Here is a 23,713-nt window from a genome sequence, read left to right as displayed (position 1 = left end):
AGAGCTCCAATAGGAAGACTAAAGCCCAATGTCTAGGAACTTGGAGACTTGGAAATGGCTTTTTTTTTAATTAATAAGATTAACCCCACAAGGTGATATGAGCTAATGGGAAACCATGCATCAAATAAATTCATGCTTAAGTCTATATTGGGATAAATCTTTCATTGCTTATTGTTTTATTTTCTTAGGTCCCAACTTCCTTATCCTAAAAAATGGAAGACTTATTATTAATCACATAACACTATTTATTAGAGAAATAGAAGACGTGTCTTCTTGTACAAACTTTAGGGTTGCATCTGAACATGTCATTGTTTCTGGGACTTAGAGTAATTCATGTCACCTGTCTGATACATTATTGTTCTCCATTGTAAATTGAACAGGTTCAATTAGGTAATGTCAAAATTCTATCTTATTCTATCAATTTGTTATTCTATAATAAATCCACAATTAAATGCATGGAAATTCTGGCACTTTAGCAAATTTTTGAAATTTAAAATTAGAAGTAGTATAAATCACTGGAGGAAGGAGTTAAGCATTATCATACCCCATGAGTAAGAAATTGTATTCTTTGATATAAACACTGAAGAAATTCTTGCATTTGTACACCAATAAACATACAAGGATGTTTTTAGAAACACTACCATATAGCAAATCTGGAAACAACTTAAATGAAGCAACAAATTATGGTCTGTTTTCACAATAGACTCTTTCACAATGGTTATAATTAATAAAGTAGTTACTTATAACATCATAGAAGGATTTTAAAATATAATATTAAGAAGAAAAACATAAGTCCCAAAAGATTATATATAGAATGTCAATATTCTTTCTATAATGTTTAAATAACCAAAACTAAACAACACACTAAGAATATAGGTTAAAGAATATACGTATATTTTCAAATGACAATGAAATGATTATGACAATGGTCAAGGAAGTAGTAGTATTTATATTATTGGGGGAGGCATGGACATGATAAAAGAGACATACGTAGGAATTGCTAGTCACGTCCCATATTCTAATTATCCCTTTGAGTGGTAGATTCATGGGTATTTCTTACACAATTTTAATCAAATAATTATGTAAGTAAGTTAATACATATGCACACAAAATCCCAATGAACTAACAATAGGATAATCAAGAACCAAGGATTATTATTAACCCCATTCTGTGCACCTAAATTAAAAGTAAGAGAAAAAAAGAAGCTCTTTATCCTCAGCTAGAGTTCTTCCTTCCTCACCTAAAGCAGAGAATGAAAAAATTTATTCAGCAAAAACAGTGGAATTTTCTTGGCTATTTAAGACATCTTCAATGAGAGCATCTAGTCATTTAACTAGTGCTAGTAAAACACAGAAGAAAATAAGAAATTTATCACACACTGCCCTGAACTTCACTTCCTTTTGGTAGGACACTATCTATTCTTTGTGGCCCCCAGGGTCCCTCTCTGCACTGAGGTCACCACAATGAGACAGGTGCCTTCTTAAATCTCTTCCTAAGTAATTATTGTGATGATTAAATACTTGCTATTTCAAAGCATATCCTCTGCTGGGTGTCAGGAGAGATCATTGAGATACATTTTACACCACTGACAAAATCCTCAAGCTAATGGAGAACACAGTCAACAAAAATAGGTAAAGAACAAAGTACAAAAATAAAATGACACATACGCAAGCCAAAGCAATTTATTTGTTCAAATATGTACATACTCACAAACTATGTAGTATTCACTGCCATGGACATAATGGGTACATCAATGAACAAGGTAAGTAATGTCTTTGTTCTCATAGAACTTAACAACCTACTAGAGAAGGCTAAGTAAACAAGTAAACAAATAAACAAGAAAATTAGAGCAAAAGTGAAATGAAGGCAATAAAGCCATGTGCAGTACTATAGAGATCAAGGAGAAAAACACTCCTGTAAGAGCACAAACAACTCTGGTCCTTCTAACTTTTTAGATCTTCAATCCATGCAAGCTTTGAAATTGCATCAGTACTCATTTGAACAAAATCACAGCCCCTTATTCTTACAAAATTGACTTGTATCATCCAGATTCAAGTGTCATTAGGCATACACATCTGAGACCACTGAAACCTAACCAGTGTGTATATACAGAGCTTAAATAAGCCTTTTCTCCATTTGCCCACTCTGTAATCAGTCTCCTGTCCAGCAGCCCCCGCTTCCTTGAAAACCTTCAGGAACACAGGTGACTCACCCGCTCCACTGCAGCAGCTAGCAGATCCTGAAGTAGAATAAATTTCTTCTAACAACTCCCGGGTTCTGCCATGTCTGAGGGTCATATCCTAAAGCAAATTACTTATTCAAACAGGTATATAACATGTATTCATATAACATGTAGAAACAATATGCATATAATTTCCATGCTATTTAGGGATCCCATATTCAGACTAAGACTTATAATCAACCCACATCTTGGGGCACTCATTCTTACATGGCTTTAATTTAATAGCAAAGCAAAAACTTCTAGACCCTGAGTTGTGATGTCAACCAAGACTGCAATTAAATCTTAGTGAGAAGTGTTTCACTTCCTATATACCAATTTATATATATATATATATATATATATATATATAATATATATATATATATATTAACTTTATAAACATAAATAAAAAATATACATAGTTATTATAATTGAAAACTGACTACTTTGAGGAACACTCATTCTATTTTATAGAATAAAGAGTTACTCTATTCTAGATTACAAAAACAAAACAAATTAAGATCTAGAATTAGATTTAGAGAGAAAGCAAGAAAGAAAAGAAAGTTGATCATCTCTCCTCTAAAAACATGATATTTGCATTTAATATCCAACATGGCTTATCATCCCCACTAGAAAAATAATATATGATTTTGGCATAAGTCACTTGAGTTTCTAGTTCAATATGTGTTCCTCATTAGACAACAGGAACAAGTGAGAGAATTGTTCAGGAAATCTATTATAGAACAATTGCATTGATCCATTTCAGGACCAGAAAGACACCAGGCAGCAGTTCATACCAGAAGAATTCACATTAGACATTTCATCAAATGCCCAGCAGATTTTGGTGAGCCACAGGTTAGGGAGGCTATTGACTCTCTCTGTACCTTCCCCAGTTATAAACATTTCAGACATAAAACCCCCAAACAGGGGAGGAAATCAAAACAGCAAAAATAAAATTAAAGCCATGCTTATCTGCGAGTACACCCATGACCACTTTCTCGGACCACTTTTTAAAAAGTCGTATTTGTAAGTCTGACCTACCTCATTCACCATGGTTCAAATACATGCCAAAGAAAACCTTGATGCCCCCCGCCCAGTAAGTTTCTAGGCACTCCACTTCTCCCTTTCTCTAAAATAGTTCCGGGACAAGGGCTAGCCCTATAACACATTCTATATAACAGCCTTTCTCTGATGGCAGTGGTCAGGGAAGCAGACCCAACCCCTCATAATACTTCAAAGCAAGGAGAGTCTTTTCAGGGGTTAAGATTATTCTGCTAGGAATGTGTTATGGTTTAGATGTGGTATCCCCCAAAAAAGATCATGTGTGAGGCAATGTAAAAAGGTTCAGAGGAGAAACGATTGGGTTGTGAGAATCTCAACCCAATTAATAATAATTGAATTTAACCCCTGATAGGGATTGAGTCGTAACTGAAGTGGTAGGGTGTGGCTGGAGGAGGTGGGAATTGGGTGTGGCTTTGGAGTATATATTTGTATCTGGCAAGTGGAAACCTCTCTCTGTGCTTCCTGATCTTCATGTGAGCTGCTTCCCTCTGCCCTCTTCTGTCATGATGTTCTGCCTCACCTCAAGCCATAAGGAATGGAGCCAGCCTTCTATGGACTAAGACCTCTGAAACCGTGAACCCTCAAATAAACTTTGCCTCCTCTACAGTTGTTCTGGTTGAGTCTTTAAGTCACAGCAGCAAAAAGGTCAACTAAAACAGGATCCTTCCTTGTTTTAGTTTTTCCATGGTGAAAACAAAAACAAAATGAAGATCTTTTCAAAAGCAAGATCTCACCATGATTTTTTAGCTGTCAATCACTTTTTGTGTAAGGTGTTCAATTTTCAATGTAGATCACATTCCATGCAAGGAATTAAAAATCTCTTTCCTGTAATAAAAATAAATACATACAAAACTTTCTAACCAGACAAATTGCAAATTTACTTAGTTAACTATCAAAATATTGCAGGTGGACTAGAATTATATTAGTGGTAGAGCACTCACCTAGAATAAAATAGGCCTTGGGTTTGATCCCTAGCACCACACACACACCAAAAAAAAAAAAAGTATTGCAGCCAAGTTAACCAAAGAGATCATCTGTATAGCAAAATATTTGTAATAATCCACAAATGTAAAAGATGGCCATTTATGGATATATGAATTGTTTGCCTTTCTGGGTAACTGGTAATTATACAAACTCAGGTAAGCAAATGACTTCTTCTAGGGATATTCTTCTGTACTTTATTTATCTGTAGAAAACTGAAGGCCTTCTGTTCCATTCGGTCCTCTATCCACTTGGTATATGTCCTGAGAACAAAGCAAAATGCACTGAATTGACTACACTTCTCTCCTTTCATCTGAATGTGTGGTCTCATATAAACATTTTGAGTATGAGGCTTTATTGGATTTTTTTTTCAATTTTAACAAAGAAAATATTATTTTTTTCATTCCATGTATGGCTTCAGGCAAGACATCACAAAAAGACAGAAAGAGTGTGGGGGGGGGGTGGGCATCAGCTTTCTGACAACTCACAGAAATGCAGCCAGAGCCACTACATTGCACCCTGCTGTTCTGCTTGTACTGCCTCCTTTTATTTCCACTGTTCAGCTCATATCTCTCAAAATACTAAATGTCTGATGAAATGTCTTAAGCATCTCACCTCTCCTTTGTGTCTCACTGAGAATGTAATTTGGAAACTCAAGAACAGTTATGACTTTCTTTGTATTCCACCCTATGCCACCCGTCTGCTTTTGTGTCGTGGTGACCCAAGAATAATATTTTTTCTGTGGAGAGCTATTGTGATGTTATTGATAAACAGCTACTCCGCTGATAAATCAAAATTGGCTTCTAATAAGTATGGGGGTGTCATTCTCATTTCTCGTTCTTGGAATGCCAAAATGCTTGTAATTTCAGCTTTGGCCTCAAGAAAATGAAATTGAGCTCATAGTAATGGAAGTAAATGTTACTTTTAAAAACTCATTATTTTGCTACACTGAGATATTGTCAAAAGTTTCTTCAAGTGTGGACCTTCCAGTTTCTTTCAAAATTTTTTTTTCATATATTCCAGTAAAATCCCCAGGTTTATTGATAATTAGGTTGCCAGTTACCCATGAAAAGCCACTATTAATTCCATATCAGTTGAAATCATTGCTACTGCAGGAGGATCTGATTCACCCTCTTTCTAAATTCTTTTCTTAAGACCAACAAAATATTCAGTCCCGCAGTCAGTAATCCCAGCACCTCTATGATGGCTCCTTGATGCACGTATTCCATATTTTCTCCCAATCTCTTCAGTCTCTTCTATCTCTTTTCCCTTCCTTTCCTTTTCTATGGGTGCTGTGTTGTGTGCCTGCAATCCCAGCTACTCAGGAAGCTCAGGCAGAAGTACTGCAAATTCTCAAGATCAGCCTTGAAAACTCTTACCAAGATCCTTTCTCAAATAAAAAATAAAAAGGGCTGGGGATGTAATTCAGTGGTAGAGAGCCCTAGGTACCAATTCTCAGTACCACAAACAAAGGTTGAAACTGTCACTTAAATGATTTTACCTTAAAGTGTGACTTAAATTTTTATATCTATAGATAGCTCTCAAGTAAATATTTCTATCTTAACCCCTCTGATGAGTTCGCATGTCAGTAGCCTGCCAGGCATCTTCACCTAGATTTCCTATATTTTTATTTATTTATTTATTTATTTATTTTGTGGTGCTGGGGTTGAACCCAGGGCCTTGTGCATGTGAGGCAAGCACTGTATCAACTAAGCTATAACCACAGCCCACCTAGATTTCCTTTAGATCTGTTCAGTCTGCTGATTCTGTGTGAGTCATCTGTCGCATCTTCTGCATTAGCAGAGCCCCTGTGAGTTGTTCATTATCTTAGATCTGGGGTATGGCCCTGGTATCCTAACTGGCTTGCTGACCTTCCTACCTTTCTTTTCCACAATTCATCTTGTAGAACCTGCTCACAAGTGCCTGTAGAATCAAGTCCAACACGTGACAGTTCCGGCCCCATACCCAAGGCTACATTCATTCCTTACTTTTTTCCTTTCCCCTTTAAATACTCTATGCTCACATAAAACCAATCAGATTGGTTTGGTGATTGTTGCAGATGTGTTTTGTCAGGAAACAGTCTCTGGGCCAGAGAGTAGCAAACAGGAAGTTTGTTAGGGAATGTTTTTCTGCAGCTGTGGAAGGTGAGGAACAGAAGTAGGATTGAATGGAGGGAGATGAACTTCCATGCAAACCCAAAAGAAGAAGAGCTATTGCATACGACTCTTCAGAGCTATCCTTGACAGCCCCAGGCTGATTCACCAGTAGATGTGACCTACATTGAGGAGACAGCTTTCTTCAGCAGAGGCAACCCTCAAAAGGGCCAACAGTTGATGCCTGACTTCTCATGACAACGCCCGGCATATAGAGAATATAATGTATACTTCATCACCCCTTCTCAAAAGTAGATCTGGGCAGCACTTCATGGTACCCGAATTGACCTGCAATTCCCCACAGGCACTTTCCTTGAAGCTCAGTGGCAGATGTGCTATGGTTTGGGTCTGTCCCCACAAAGTCCACGTTAGGAATCTTCATTCTTCAATATGACAGTGTTGGGAGGTGTGGAGCCCTCATGGATGGATTAATGCCTTTCTTGGGTGAGTTCTCACTCTTGCAGGACTGGATTAGTTACCAAGAGAACGAATTATGTTATAAAGAATGTCCAGTCCTAACTTTCACATGTGCCCACTTGCCCTACCCTTTATGCCATGAATTGAAGCAGCATAGGGCCCACCCTATATGTAGTCACCTGATTTTAGATTTCCCAGCCTCCAGAATCATGAGAAAAATAAGCCTACTTTTTTGTAAATTATTTTGTTATAGCCATACAAAATGAAACTATAAGAGACTGCTAGATATTTCTTAATCCCCTTTCTTCCCTTAATAAATAACCCCCCATTATATTTTCTACCTTTCTTTACAATTACATGTGCTTAGGTAAGTTTTGACCAATACACGCAAATAAAAAGTGATATATAAAACCACCAGAGTGGTATCTAGAGGCCTTCCACAGCTCCTCCTTTACCTCCTGCTTCCTGGAAGGCAGACAGGGAGGTGGGACCCAGAACAGTTCACTGGTTCCACGAGGTAAAGCTGGTGCTAAGGACTGCACAGCAAGAAGACGGAAGGGGTGTGGAGCCACCATACCAGAGCTGGACTGCTGTTCAAGAGAGGACTTCTATCTTGTCTAAGTCCCTGGGATACTGATCATGGTGACTTCATTTGAATCCCACCTGAGATGTTCAACAATTTTGTGTCCATTTCCAGATATCCATAGTTCCCTAGTTGTTCAGATACCAGTTCAAATTCTCCTTCCGCCATAGAAATGTGGTGACCTCTTCCTATGCCCCTCTAGGAAATGGTGACCTTCCATAAGTCATTGATTTGTTGATCTTCCATAGTTATTAGCTGTATTCTTCTTACAGAACAGGAAATTTCATCATAAATGGAATTGAATTATTTCCCCATTTCTCAACCCTCTACCAAACTGTAATACCTTACAGGACTAAATCTGAGCAAAATTCTGACCTACCATGTCTAGCAACAAATCTTTTACTCAGTAGATATTTGCATTATGTGTTGACTTGAGGAAGTTCTTCTTAATATGGCCTTCCTAAAATTTTTTCACTCATCAGTTTGCAACAGAAAACTGTTTTACTCATCAGAAATGAAAGAAAAATCTTTTCTTATCCTTGCAGATTATTTCAAGCTAGTTAATGTGTTCCTTTTAAGGTAGGGTGGTCTAGGAATGAACTTTCAGTCTTCCCATGGGTCTTCCTACCCGACCTCACTCCATACTCTAGATCCAAGAGAGCAAAATATTTTCAAACAGATCCTCCCAGCTTGGATGCTCTCTCTCTCTCCCAGTGGTTGGCAAGGAGTGGAGTTCCAGCAGCTTCCAAGCAGAATCAGCCCACGGAGCCGGGCAGCAAATGCCTCTCTCTCCTGTTGCCACCCTTCTGCTCTTTTTTCTCTTGTCAAATGTGCTATGTTCCTTGTTTCCCCATGTCCAGAAAAGGATCCAGAATTGGACTGTTTGCACTGTGATTCTTGGCCTTGCACCAGCTTAGTAGAACAGTGATCTCAAGGAAGATGCTAAGCCTCTCCAAATTGGAGTTTTGTCAACTCTAAAGTGGGTACAAAAGAGGGACAATTAAGTGATGAAATCAGAGCCTAACAGAGCTGGGTTTCATCCGAGCTCCACCGTGAAGTGGAGCTCCTGTATTCTCTTCATGAATGTACCTAGAATGTCATGGGAGCACAAGGAAAGATGTTGTGAAGGAGGTAATGTTTGAGGTGACACTCAGGGATGCATTTGACAGGGACCAAGGAAAATACAAGAAAGCAGAAGTAGCCTGAACCAATACAAGAGGCTAGAATGTAATTATTTTCCTAGACATTGACCCATCTTTTTCTGGAGCCTTCAGAACATGAAACATGGCACATGGGCACACGCGCGCGCGCACACACACACACACACACACAGAAAATTGGAATGGGAAGGCAGAGCCTTTTGAGGGATCCCCTGGCTGTCTACCTTTGTAGGCTGCTTCTGTAATTATGGGAAAAACCCCAAAAATAAAAATAAAAAGAGATTTAAAGAATGAACAAAATATTCGTGGAGATTGCATCATGATTAGAGTGATTTTAATTTTTTTTCCTTAAAATTTTCTTTGTTTTCCAAATTATCTGCAAAATTTCAATATGTTAACTTTCATAATTAATCAGAATATGATACTTTAAAATGAACAGCTGTTCCTTACTACTGTATTTTTCAGCTTATGTGTTGTCCAAGAATCCTTTATTACACAGGGATCCCTGGACTAGCCTGATTGACTGATTTATCCCTGTATCCAATTGGCCTTGAGAGTCAAAGGTGGAAAGAAAGACTGTTTTAGGATTGATGTGGATCTAGTCAGGTACTTCTGGTTGCCAGGGAACAGACATCCGTAACCAACTACAGTACTCTAACTGATGGTAGACATGGTTCAGGATTTAGAGAGAGTCACTTAGGATGACTTAGTGAGCACCGAGACAAAGCCTCCATGAATATTGAGATGAAACTTATTTGCCAATGCAGGTTTAATTTATCTCCAACAAATGATCACATCAGAAGGAACTCGGTATGCAAAGCACCACCAAAATGAACTACCTTCAGGCAGGTGTTCCTTGATATGCTACGGCTTTCGGTAGCTGTTCCTTGTCCATACAAAACAACTATAAATCAGTATTTCACAGGGCAGACACAGGAGACTACCTGTCTGACTCTTCACAGGGCAATCTGTTACCCTGACTAGAAGCAAGGCCATGTCTGCATATTCATTAGAACTATCAGATGATTTCAGGGGATCACACATGAAAATGTCCTATTTCTTTAGACAGAATTTGCCCAAAGGGGCCAATAGGCTCAATGCTATGAAGACAGGTTCTATTTGCACCATCTTGATCCACATAGTTTTTTAAAAATATGAATGGGGGGGCTGGAGTTGTAGCTCAATGGTAGAGCACTTGCCTAGCATCTGTGAGGCACTGGGTTCAATTCTCAGCACCAAGTATAAATAAATAAAATAAAGATCCATTGACAACTAAAAAAATTTTTTAAAATATGACTCTTTTTAAAAATATGAATGGGCATCATTATTTAAGAAATAAGAATTTTATACAAAAATCTGGACAGTTTTTGCTTCTGTAGAAAGATAAATGGAACAGGCAATAACAGGCCCCAGTTTTCCATAGTGACAACTGGGTGGAGCTGAGTGGAAGCTACTCCCTCAAAACAAGTGTGTGCTGACCAGGTCAGCTCAGTCACTCTCAGGCCTCTCCTCCACTGATCACCCCTTTCTATTCACCTTGGTAAATGCTTTTCTCCCAAGGACCTTAAGGTTTTGTGATCCTTGCTTTATAGTAATCTCACCTACAATTTAAATGTAAAGCAATTTAAAGCTGTGTACCTGCCATTCAATATCTTTATGGAAGTCACAGTGGCTTCACGACTTATGTCTCACTGCAAAACAGAGGCCTCCCTGATGTCATTTACAATCCGAGTTACCTTTTTCTGTCTCTATCTTGGGACCTGGACCTGAAGAATCAAGGCACTCCACTGCAAGCTCATTTACCTCCTGAGGCTAAAAGCTATTTCAAGCTCCAAAGAGATCTGAGGATATCTTGATTTACTCTTGATCATTCAGGATGAAGAGTTTTTTGTTTTGTTTTGCCTTGTTTTTATAGGACCAATTGATTTACTTGGCTAGTAAATATTTTCCTGAAGGTGAGCTCCATGGGGTTACAAGTGAGGTCTTTACAGACACATCAGGACTCGGAGTTTGCACAAGCAATCAATGGGCAGGGCAGCATGGGCAGACCCCAGTAGGACAACTGGGTCCATGTGATGAGGGACCATGGCATTTCCTTTCTCTCCAGAAGTCATACATGGGGCTGAGAACTTGTTCTAGTCAAGGAGGCAGAACTGCTGATAGGTTTCTGAAAAGGCTGAGGACAGGCAACCTTCCCTCCAAGGCATAACAGATAGACAACCCTAACTTTGGTGGACCAGAAGTGAGACTGCACTTGGGAAATGATTTTGACCCTTTGATGATGAAGGGAGTTACTAAATGATGCTTTAAAAGTGTTGGTGATTCTTCTCATCCACCCCCTTACTCCAGTCTGAGATTAGCCAGGAATCTTTATGCTAAGAAAATACTAGAATTTAACAAGCTAGGTCAAGAAGTCCTCTGCTATTACTGACAGCCTCAGGCATAAGGGTCTGACTCATGATGAGCACATTAGTAGGAAAACATCTAAAAATATAAAATCTAACCGAAATCATAATCCTGACCCAAACAAGACACCCAGAGATCTGGAGTAGACAATTAGATCTGAACATGGATAGTTTGTTCTACTTCCATGGTATTCATGAATGGACTGCCCCCATCCCCCATCAGAATAAGTTAGCCTTGGTTGAATTTAACAATAGGAATCATGGTTTTAGGTTCCATTGCACAGGGTCAAACTTTTGCTCAAACACCACCTCCTCTCTGAAATCTTCCTGCTCCCAAGATCCAGGATGAAGTCTTCCTACTCTCTTCTTATCTAGTCCTTCTATCTACTAGGGCAATAATCACATAGCTTTTTTTTTCTTTTTTTTTTTTTTGGTACGGGGATTAAACTCAGGGGCACTCTATCACTGAGCCACATCCCCAGCCCTATTTTGTATTTAATTTAGAGACAGGGACTCACTGAGTTGCTTAGCGCCTTGCTATTGCTGAGTCTGGCTTTGAACCCATGATCCTCCTGCCTCAGCCTCCAGAGCCACTGGGATTACAGGTGTAATCTGGGCTCACATTGCTTTTAAGTGTGGATGGAAGGTGTATCGTTGTACCCTTGGGGCATGGCATATGCAGGATCCTTAGAGGTAAAGTGTTTGTGGGAGATAGATGAGGCAGGAAACAGTCTGAATTGATCCATGCTTAGCTCTACTTACCCAAGGTTCTGGCTTCTCCTGCTGGGCCTCTGCACATGTCAATTCTTGTACCTTGAATATATTTTCCATTTTATTAGAATGGTGAACTCTTACCATCTTTCAAGGTAGTTCAAAACTCACTTGTGTTTTTTTTGTTGTTGTTTGTTTGTTTTTAAGGAATCCTTCCTGTATCCCTTTCTTACCTGCCATCAGTCCTCTTCTTTTTACCCCCAGTTCTTCACTAGTTTACTTTAGTTATTACTTTGGGCTTAGAGACTTAAAATTATAAACACACACACACACACACACACACACACACACACACACACTGCTGTTAAACGTCAGGCTGATAGTTTTCTTTTGCTCCTTCTATTTCTAGGAGTCCCTGGCATTAAAGTATATGGCATAATAAATATTTGGCATAAAGTATATGGCATAATTAATATTTGCTGAATAAATAAATGAATAAGAATTCCCTGAATCTTATATATTAAACTAAAGGGTTAAATTTAAGTTTTTTTACAGATTCTATCTTCAGCATATAGATTATTCACCTAATTATTCACAGCCAATTTTTGACTCTAGAGTGGCTGTTCTATTATCTAGGGAATTTCTGGTTTCTGGGTCACCTTTCTCAATCAGTTACCAGGAAGCAGAGTAGAGCTCATCTCAATATCAACCTCAAAAAGAGAACGATTTAAAGGACAACATATTGAAAACTCAGATCACTCCTTTAAAATCAAATATAAAGGACACTCCAATATGTTCTCTTAAGTATAATATTTGTGCTATTTTAAGTGTTTCTTTATGACTTAAAGTCACTTTATTACATGCAGTGACATTGAAACATATGGATTATAGATAATAGACATTAAATTTAAAGATTATTCAGGCTTGGTTAGAAAAGACTCTTTTAGGGGAACTTTAAGTGACTGAGAAAGGATGAGCATCAATAAGGCTAGAAAAATTAATTAAAAGGGGCAAGATCACAAAAGGCAGGCAGAACTTGGAATGTATCCTCTGGGAAAAGAGCCCCAGCAGGCTTCCGCTAGTCTGTCAGCACCTCTGGGCATCAGTGCTGTGTCTCATATATGCTAAAGGCCAAACCAAGCATGGCAGTGAGGTAGAGGGAGACATACTTCAGACATTCACGAAGAAGGACTATAACGTGGTGACTGTGAGCTGGGAGGAAATATCTTCCTTTGAATGTTTTTGATGTGCAGAAGCAGATTTTCTTCTGTTTTTAAAATACCTTGATTTTATTTATTTTTTAAAATAATTTTACTTGTAGATGGACACAATTCCTTTATTTTATTTATCCATTTTTTATGTGGTGCTGAGGATCAAACCTAGTGCCTCACACATGCTAGGCAAGCGTGCTATCACTGAGCTACAACTCCAGCCCCCAAATACCTTGATTTTTAATGTGGTGTCAGGTTGAAATGTGGATGTTATTACTAGCCATCCCTCTTTCAACTCAGAGGGATACTTAAAAGCAAGAAGTTGATAACAGGACTGGGGTTGTGGCTCAGCGGTACAGCGCTAGCCTAGCACATGTGAGACACTGGGTTAGATCTTCAGCACCTCAAAAATAAATAAATAAATAAAGGTATTTGTATTGTGTTCATCTACAATTTAAAAAAAATTCAACAGAAGTTGATAACAGTATGATCATAAGGTGTTCTTTTTTTCTTTCTGATTTTTAAGAAGCAAAGAATTTCCAACCAATCCAATAAAACTGAATCCTAATCAGGAAAACATTTGTCACTAGTCAGATTTTATTTTGCTCCATTGATTGCTTAAAGTTTCATTGAGCCTTTGATCTAGATTGGTGTTAAAACTCTGATGATGTCAGGCACATGGTCATTTAATCAACAATGCAAGAGAACACAGAAAAAGGTTTTGGGAATAAGTGATCAAAGCATAAAGCTACAACATTCTACATTAATGAAAGTTTTAATATACACTTGACTGAAAGATGCATACAATAACTGAATCTCCATTCATAGGCGGCCAACAAGATGTGAATGAATTTATTAACTTCAAACAAAACTTCAGGTTGTGCACTTAAAAAATTACAAATCATTTAAAAATGGAAATTAACAATGGAAGAAACAATGACTATCAGACATGATGGGATGACTAAAGAAAGAATTCAAGTATTGTTTGTAGAGTTCTTCAGACATCAGTCTCTGAAAAGTTTGTGCATTTCCCATCTTTGCATAGTAAAAAAACAAAAACAAAACAAACAAACAAAAAAAAACCCCACACACATCACTTGGTAAAACTCCACAGCTCTATGTGATTCATGTTTCATAACATGCACCTATGGGTACTGCTCATTTGTCTAGTAGGAGTAGCTCTAATTCAGTGGGCTCATGCACTGTCCCAGGTGAGCAATGAAGTTAGCGCACGCCTCCTCATCCAGATGTCATTATTTATCGAAGTAAAAGTATAGCAGGTGAAATGGGAACTTGGTCATCACTTAACACTCTTGTTGGATAACATTAAACAGTGATCTGCTTGTGCTTTGAGCTCAAACTAATAAAAAGGAGAATTCACATCACAGAAATCAGCAAATGAATGGCAGGTGCGACAGGAAATACAGCAGAGTTTGAAACTACATAACCTAATACCACCAAAAATAATTATTATCCTTTGTTTACAATATGATTGCATTATCTTTCATATTCATACACACAAAGCTTAAAGCTTGTGTATTTTACATATACACACAAATAATTTGACATTGGAGCATAGGTTTGGTTACCCTTGAAATTGCCAGCATAACAAAAAGTTATACTGACATTTGCCATATGTACATAATATCTGGGGACCACTGTGGTCTGATTTAAAACATAACATCGCACATTTACAATGTTGTTTGTGAAATGTTCAAAAGTTAACAATAGAGATTTTTTTGTAACCATATGGTTTTGTGTCTATTAAGTCACCATGGTACCTCTGGAACAGGAGGGAAATGCATATGGTGTGTTGTTAGCAGCAGTTTGGTATCTCCTAGTGGAGAGGACCCACTAAGCAATGCAGCAACAGGGAGAGATACCAAGTAATCTGAGTTTCCTCCAACCTTCCTCTGAACTTGAAGAGCCATTTCCATTCAGTAAAGGAATACAACCTGTGTCACGTCAAACCAGAAGTAAGGCTGATGAACCTCTTAGATAGCCCTGTTATTACCATATAAACATGTAGCAAGTTCTTGAGAAAGGCTGCATACCTGTGTAGCACCTATTACTCAGGAAGCAATAACAGGATTAGAATGTTCAATTGTGGTCTATGGTAGCATATGGAAATTAAGGTTTCTTGCTCTATGATTGTGAAATTTCTATAATGAAAGATACCCTAGGGGGAAATCCCAATGTTTTAAGCAGTACATTTTTAGGACATCACCTTTTCCAAAGTCAAAGAAAAAGTTATAAAACTCATATTATGAATCTTGCTGAAAAGGGACTTAGCGCTAAATCTAGAAACTAATTGGGTACCATGAAGAAATGAATAGTACAACTGGAATGTCCTGTTCCTAAAACAGAGACATGGAGAATTGGCAGGGTGGGTCTATGGGGACCTTTAGTAGAAACTCGACTCTAGATGGATGCTCACTGGTGATGCAAAAGTTTGTGCATGGAAAACAAAGCTGTTTTGACCAAATTACTTTATTAACTCGTTTGCTTAGCACTTGAATGGAAGCTATACCTTAACCATAAACAGAAAACAAAAATCAGTGAAAGTGAAGGAAACTCAGAGGGACTTGGGAACCCCAAGATTTTATCTGCAAATGTTCCTGGAGGGAAAAGAAGAACATGAATTTGCATATAGTGGAATCCCATTATAATCCAGCACAACATTCTATGTGTCAACAAAATGCTGTGGGCCAAACGAGGCTTCCAGAAAATACTGCACACAGAATTACAGCCTGTTACAACAATGCCAACAAGAAGGTTAATTGCTGCTTCTGTCTCCATTCCCACTGTTACAATGGAGTTCTACCATATATATTTTTGAGAGAGAAAGATGGAGTATAGACAAAATATGAATAAAATGGAAAACTTAACTTTTCCCCAAGCTTTCAACATTTAAAAATTACTGTTTTATTATTATTATTATTTAAGGCTTTAAGTTTATCCTCCTTTCACATTAAGGATAGGGAAAGAAAATTGTCAAAACCAAAAACTAAAATTATGAGCTTGGCACTTTTGTGATTAATTTGAGAGGGTGGCTACCTTCTTACATTATACACATATGTTTATAATGACATCAAAATATTTTAGAGACTCTTCAGTGCATTTCACTTGCATTTACATACTTTTTGTTGTTTTGATATGGGTTATTTTGTTGTTTGTGACCCTCACCCTTTTGTTTGTTTTTGGTTTCCAGCATACTAACTTTAAGTTAGACTTGTTTTGTGCTCAAACTCCCTGCATCTGTGGCTACATCTGTCTTTTTAGCAAGCCCAACAATCATAGGACATGGTACAAGAGAGGACAGAGACGAAGAAGGAAAGAAAGAAAAGAAACAGAAAAGATGGGAGCAAGCAACAAACTTGAATTTACAGAGAATCTTGACAAGAAAAAAAAATCTCAGTACAGACAAGTGAAAATGATGTGTCAAAATCTCTTATTTCCATATTTACATTTATAAAAGAACTATACAATAGCATCATTGTTCAAATTCCAGCTCCCATTTCCAAAGGATGCTTGGTCCAGAAGGAAAAATAATAGGGAAAGTGAATCAACAAGAGCATGGTCCTGCGAAGTTCGGCCAAGGACTCATCTAGAGGGGAATGGGGGCTCTTAAGGGGCTGGGGAAGGGGCCACAGGGGGTGAGCATGGGTGAGGTTGTGTTATGTAGGCCCAGGCAGCTTCTGCGTGGTCATCTGTCATCTTCCCCTTAGGAATTCCATTGCAGGTTTTGCTGAGGATTGGCTTGCTAGCTTGTAGTAATATATGCCATGCAGTTTTTACCCTTTCAAAAATTGAATCTTCATGCCACTGGAGTTTGTCATTGGTAGTAAAAGAAAAAAAAATCATGCCAAATCATTTAGAAGATATTAAGTGCCAGCAGGCTGAGGGGGGGGGGATAATCATTTGCTATTTTTTAATGGTTCTTTTATTGCACTTAATGTTTTTTGTTCCTTTCTCCTTCAGTTAGGGAAAAAAAAAAAAGGATTCCAAACAGTTCTTTTGATAACATGGTCTTTTGTCCCACTTTTATTGACAGGTTGTGGGAGGGGTTCTTTGAGATTATTTCCAAAAGGGACAGTTTTCTTTTTTCCCATCCCCATCACCCTGACTTCAGCTCTGTAGTCATTACCACCCAGTGTTCTTGCTTACAGACTTAAGAGTTCCTGCATAGTCGCGGCAAGTGTGTCACACCCAGGACCCAGTAGTGCAAGGTGGCATCATCCCATGCAGCTGATTCAGATGGGGCCTTGCTGAGTCGGATCGAACCTCCTCTTCTTGACATTTCTTCCAGAGTGCGTCAAAACAAGATGCAAGCAGAGGGGGGGAAATCCACAATATTAATCAGATGATGATAAGAGAGAGATGATGATGATGATAGCAACGCTAGTTCCAGAGCTAAGCAATCAACTCACACAGAGGCAGTAGCCCCAAATAACTTGAAACACACAAGAGCCAATGCCTTTGAATGTCACTATACCTCCCCACTAGACTATGCACTTGGGTGTAAAGCAAAAGAAACTTCAAATTGTTCATTTGCAATCACAGGCACACTCTGTGGCCCAATTTGCCCCTTATTTCAGAAGTAAATGACATTGCTCATTTACTAGATGAAAATCTTTACAGGGAGGCCTCTTCCATGTAGAGGCTCCTGGGAGAATGAGCAAAACTCTGAAAATCTTAGAGCTGTTTCCCTTCAAGCCTCCAGAGTTCTGGACCAGTGGATTTGGTCTTTGCCAAGGTGGCAAAAAAAAAAAAAAAAAAAAAAAAAAGCCTTGCTCTACTAGTTATCTTCTGCCTTGGGTGTGTGAGCTCCTTCCCCACTATGGAACAAGCATTTTTCATACTAGAAAGTTCAGAAACAGAGTACACAGTTAGGTGGCACACTCAAAGGAGAATGGACACAGGCTCGGGTTAGTTAAGCAAATGCAGCAGTTTAGCTTAGTTGAAAATAAGCAAGTTACATTGCTTTGCTCACAGTGTCCAGTCTCCTAAAAAGTGATTCCTATATTTTAAAAGAGAAATGGAAAAAAAAAAAAAAAACAGCAAGACACTACAAAGCAACAACAAAAGTTGGTTGCAACCTCCCCATGGTCTGGCTTCATGTGGGGCATCAAGCAAGGGCTCATGCATTATTTTGCATACTGGCGGGTGCAATGCTGCTGCCACCAAGGAAGGCATCATGCAAAACTGGAGACCAAAGAGTCCCCAAGTTCCTCATTCTCTTGCCACTCGCTCGGCGCCAGTGGATACCCTGGCAGGCCCTAAGTACCAAAAAGATGACAACAGATTCCTCCTCCCCCATGAGTAATCCAAAATAAAAACACCACCAAAGATCAAAATATGGAGAAGGCATTCTGCAAAGTTTTTATTTTTCCAAAGGACCACTTTGAAGGCAAATCTCCTCTTTCTGTTCTTAAAAATGTTTCCATTAAGACATCAAGAATGGCCAGAGGATGTGGCTCATCAGCCTAACAGACAATCCATTGCAGAGAACTCTATTTGCAACAGAGCTACTTAGTTCTCTTCACCATTGCCACCCACTCTTTTAAGTCAATATTCTCAAAAGGAGACAATGCTGATCCTGCCCAGGAAAGAGGAAAAAACAAATGGGAGAGTCTCTCATAATGTATCTTCCCCTGAGCTCGTTTGCTGTGGAGCACAGGATCTGTGTCTGCTACCCAAGCTCATGTTCCCTGAAGCAGAAATTTAAGGAGCTACATTTCCCTTTGTGAGTCAGGTAGGAGAAACACAGACTGCCTGATTTGGAGAAATGACCCTAAAGGACCAGAAACCCCAACCTTGTTAGCTGTGTATTGCTAGAACTCAGTAGAAGGGTTAAACTAATGTCTCCTCAATTAATTTGAATATAGAGGAAAAAACAAACCAAGCCAGGACTGTGCTTATAAATGACTGTACTGCGCATATCTAAATCCCTTAATTCAAATGCAGGGACTATCAGATAAACTCTCACGTCCAAGGTTGTAACTGTAGTGCGATTTGTTTTCAGAGGAGATATAACATTCTATTTCAGCCTGGCACCCAGGCAATCTACGGTGTTGAAAGGCATGTGCTCCTTTTAAAGGTTGATTTCTGAAGCTTATTTGTACTTTTTATAGAAACAATGCTCTACATTGAGTTCCTTGGTCAGATGAAAAAATATTTTCATTGCGGAATATGAATGGGGATATTGGATTCCAGGACCTTTTCCCTTCCACTGATGTTCCAGCAGGTCGGAGGCAAGCTGCATCACAGGGGAGGATGAGGACAGAGGGGGACAGCCTTGCAGCAAGACACTGCCAGGCCTCCTCACAGAGGAACCACAAAACCACCATGGTCCATCTTAACATTGCAAATCATCTGTCCTGCATTTTTTTATATGAAAGCAAAATTCTTTTTGGTCAATTTTAATGTGAAAATATAATTTTCTTGGGCAGGTCATTGTTGTCTCCCCTCCCAAACAGTTTCCTCTGGTTACCCTCTCCTGAGATTCTGAGGGCAATTACTTTCTAATAACCACTAAAGTATTTCTGGGTCACTATAAAATATTAGCATGATCCATAACCTTCCAGTGATACAGTTTTTATCAATTTTTACTACTTCTGAAAATTTGGGCTTTAGTCTACAAGGTACATATTATACACATCTATTTAAAATTTACCACCCAGGTATCAACAGCAATCTTACAGCTATAGATATCTTGCAGGGTCTATGGTCATTGACTGCTATTATGTTCTTATCTTTCTCTACTTAGTCCCCTTACCCCTACCTGCCACCAAGGACTCCTCACTCAAACTTCTGCTAGACCACCTTGGACTGAATTCACATCCTCAGGGTTGAAACAGTCATGAAAATACATTGCATCTTCCTGGCCAGTCATCTGCTAAGTATGGATGATGAAGTACCTACCCTGGGAGTCCCATGCATTAAGGGAATTCAGCTCCTTATTTTGCACTGGGATATGGTCATGGAATTTAGAAAAGCAGGCATCTGGTTAACCCAGTCATAGGGAGACCAGCTAAAACTGATTCCATTTCCTAATGCTGTAAAAATCAAAATATGCTCTACTCCCACCCCCAATGAGGCACTTTATTTTTTTTAATATAGTTAACAAGATATAGCCCTTTCAATTTCATTTTATAAGTGAGCATCAATAATCTTTTCTTTAGCATGTCCAACAAAATGGAACACAGGCCTAAAAGAGTCTCTTAGAGCCAAAGTCAGGCTTGGTATGAACTCATAGACCAAGTAACTTATCAGAGACAGAAAACTGCATGTGATAGTTACATGCTTAATAAAATGAACACCTTCAGTGTCAGGAGCTGCTGTGGCAAGCCAGTATGGTCTCTGTTGGTAGTGGTTTCTACAGACTAAGATATTATAAGATGGTTGAACAGCTCAGTAATAATCCTAGAATCCATGTAATTTGAGCTGTCAACAAACTGTCACTCTCACCCTCATGTTCTTTCCTACCATCACTGAGAATTTCTCTGTTCCTATCGCTATCAACCACGGTGTTGACAAATGATGTGTGCATATAAGTGATCACTTTACTGACATCTAAATTCCTATATTCAGGGTGGGGTATATGTACTTGCTTAGCATGTGTGAAGCCCTGGGTATGGTATCCCTATCCAGCACCACAAAGGAAGGAAGGAAGGAAGGAAGGAAGGAAGGAAGGAAGGAAGGAAGGAAGGAAAAAGAAAAAAGTAATCATAAATTCTTATACCCAAATTTAGAGATTGTACATAATACCCTTGTCCAAGGTAATAAGGCCAAAGAGTCTGCACATAAGAAATTCATGCCTCATTTCTCCTAAGCTTGAGGGAAGATACTACTAAAATGATCCATCATCTACCTGACGTGTTCCAGTATCAGGCAAAAACAACAGCTTTAATTATCTAGGAGAGCAGCATGTTATTCAGCATTACGTGCCAGGAGCCTCTGTGAGTCAACGAGGACAGAGGTTAGCAATGCTCTGTGCCGCTGTCCATGACATTATTCTGTGTGGGTAGGTGATGAAGAGGAAAAGCAGTATAAGGTGAACAGAAATAATAGATATGGGGAAAGGTGGACAAATTGGTGTGCGATGTACCTATGTTCATTTTCCACAGGACTTCTCAGAGTACATTCTGAGACTGTAAACACCTGGGAACCTATAGACTTAATGATCCCTCAGCATCCTCACCTCTGGAGTCCAGAGCAGTTACCAAAATACACCCACTACCTTACTCAACATGTCAGAATGTGTAAATTAACAGTAATAACTCACGGAAGGAAGTACTTTCTTCTTTAGGGGAATTCTCCAATCTTGCTTGCAGAAGTCTTGCTTACATTAACCAAAGCTTTCAGACTCTACCGTTTTACTAAATATGTATTAATTGTAGGATCACAATAATTTTGATAAATATTCATCACTTTACACACACAAAGTACATACATTCACAAATGCAAACACTCATATACTCATGCTTTTTAACACTTATTTCAGAAGAAAAGAATTATTTTAAAAAGGCTATGTGACAGCTCACAGTATAGAGGGATTTCTCATTTATGCTTGTATACTGGAGCAAGACATGGATGGTATGACACTTTCACATCTAAATTATTTAGAGTATTTCACCTAAAGAAATGTGACATTAAGAAAAAGCAATGTCGTCCTTGGGCAATTAATACATTTTTCTTTAATCTGAAAGTTTACACACTCTCAAATTCTTCAGGAGACTTTGCTAATTTCTTTGTTAGTAATACAAAACTAATTTCAGAAAAGATTCCCAGTAGAAATATATTTAGAACAATCTTCTTTACAAATTATTTTCAACATCATATTGTAAAGGAACTTCTTTTTTTGGTTTAATTTCTGCTGTGCTCAATGAAAGACTCAAAGGTTTTCAGTTCAACTAGCAAATAACTGTACTTCCAAATTATCCCTAGACTAATAGTCTACAAAACTATTCAAGTTGGGAGGAAACTTAAACATGATCATTTGGCACCAAAAGTCTTCTATTTCATGGTTAGAAGTCACTGTTTCAGGCTTAAAACAAACTACACAGCTACCACTAGAATCAAAAAGTAAAATCATATAGCATCCAATAGTCCATGTGACTTTCTACAAAATTTTCTCTTAAAGTGATTTTTAGAGTCACAGGGGTTGGGAAGGGGCCTTGAGTTGCTCAGTACCCACACAGCATGTACCCACACAGCAGTCTCTACCAAGCTAGCAGCAGAGGCTGGTTCTTACTCCCTATGTGACTTAGTATCAACCCCCACCTCTTCTCCTGCTCTTCATCTCTCACAAATAGAAATCATCTGCATAGGGCCTAATCCACTTCTATACACAGTGATAAAGGCTTTTCCATTTTTTCCCCAAAGAAACATGCAATTCAAGCTGTGAGCTAGGCCAGGCCACTGTTTTGAGGTCCTGCTACAGAATAGTGTGCTCTTATCTCCAAATACTAAAATGGTAAATTTGGCATTGTACATGGTTGCATGGCAACAATGAATGGTGGACCATTTTCCAGGTCTTTGATGGTAAGGTATCTTAATGTCAAGAAGGCATATCCCTGGGCATATTTATGACAAAGGCCAGGGGGCATTATAAAATAAGAATGAACTATGGTATTGCTATAATGTAGAATGATGTAAAATATTTAATAGTAGTAGAAATCAAACCCAGGGCTTTGCACATGCTAGGCAAGTGCTCTACCATTGAGCCACAACCCCAACCCTACTATGGGACACTAAGATTTAGCTAGAATTTGGCCAGCCCAAACAAAAACACATTCTTATGAGATGCTACATGAGTGACCCACCATCTGGGCAATGCCTTATTAAAGCCATGAGGAGAGATCCATATATCAGTGCCCATTTTGTGTATGTGTTTATGCAAATATGCTGATACCAAACGACTATTTCACTGAACAAATTCAACTTCATAATATCTCTATAGAAAAGAAGTACCATTTGATACTATCTTTCCAAGTTGAAGCCACTCAAAAACTGTAGGCTTATTTGTTACATCTTGATAAGATAACAAAAAAAAAACCAGAAAATGTTGAATTTATTTAAAATTTATTTTAGTGGTTCATCTGTCATAATCAGCTTCTAATAACATTTTAGCTGGCTTAAATACATCAAATTCAGTATCCCAAATATTAATTACAAAAAAGTTCATAATTAAGACAATTATTCCATTAGTTGGAATCGAAAGCCTCCTATATTGAATAACTGGAAGGAGGCAAAGTGGGTTTTGAATTTGGCTAATGGGTTTTATTTTCCACTTCAAGTTGTTTCAATAGATCTGGTTGAAACCTAATTTATCACAGGGAATATTTGACTTACCTACAATATTTGGCTTACCTACAAATCATAATAATCAAGTCACCATAGCATAAAAAGTGATTATCCAATGAATCTAAGATATAGAAACAATCAAACTAGATAAATCAGGTTTAAAAGTTTTGATCAGAATTAAGGCTTATTTGTGATTATTCACTGTGGTCTATTTTAGCAAAATCTTAGTCAAGTGATCGATATGCAATCCAAAGTAAAAGGTCACTCAGACAACACACCAGGCCTGTCAGTTATGTCAATACTCGCAGTTAATTAGAAAATACTAAGTGTCACAAAGTCATTGATTTCAAATTCCAGATGGAAACCAATTTAGCTGGTTAAGGAATTAATGAAAATATTTTTTCAACCTTGTTTTGCAAACAAGGAAGCTTTTCCAAATCTCATATAATACGTTACATGTGAAAAATAATGACTACCAGGTTACTGAGCTTGTGAAAATTT

General features: G+C 38.2%; 1 protein-coding gene across 3 annotated transcripts in view; it reads right to left on the bottom strand.

Moving 5' to 3' along the window:
• Window positions 1-13,729: 13,729 nt before the first annotated feature.
• The window catches only part of Adam23 (ADAM metallopeptidase domain 23), a 167,545-nt gene continuing 157,561 nt past the window's right edge, over window positions 13,730-23,713 (bottom strand). For all 3 annotated transcript variants that reach the window (XM_058578160.1, XM_046463111.2, XM_046463110.2), the window contains one exon: window positions 13,730-17,206. In XM_058578160.1, coding sequence (XP_058434143.1) covers window positions 17,158-17,206 — 49 coding nt within the window. In that variant the 3' untranslated portion in view covers window positions 13,730-17,157. The remainder of the gene's footprint in view (window positions 17,207-23,713) is intronic.

The sequence above is a fragment of the Marmota monax genome, unplaced genomic scaffold, assembly GCF_021218885.2.
Source record: "Marmota monax isolate L192 unplaced genomic scaffold, Marmota_monax_Labrador192_F-V1.1 WCK01_AAM20220418_F8-fsc00095, whole genome shotgun sequence".
NCBI lineage: Eukaryota > Metazoa > Chordata > Mammalia > Rodentia > Sciuridae > Marmota > Marmota monax.
This window is presented reverse-complemented; position numbering and strand designations above follow the sequence as displayed.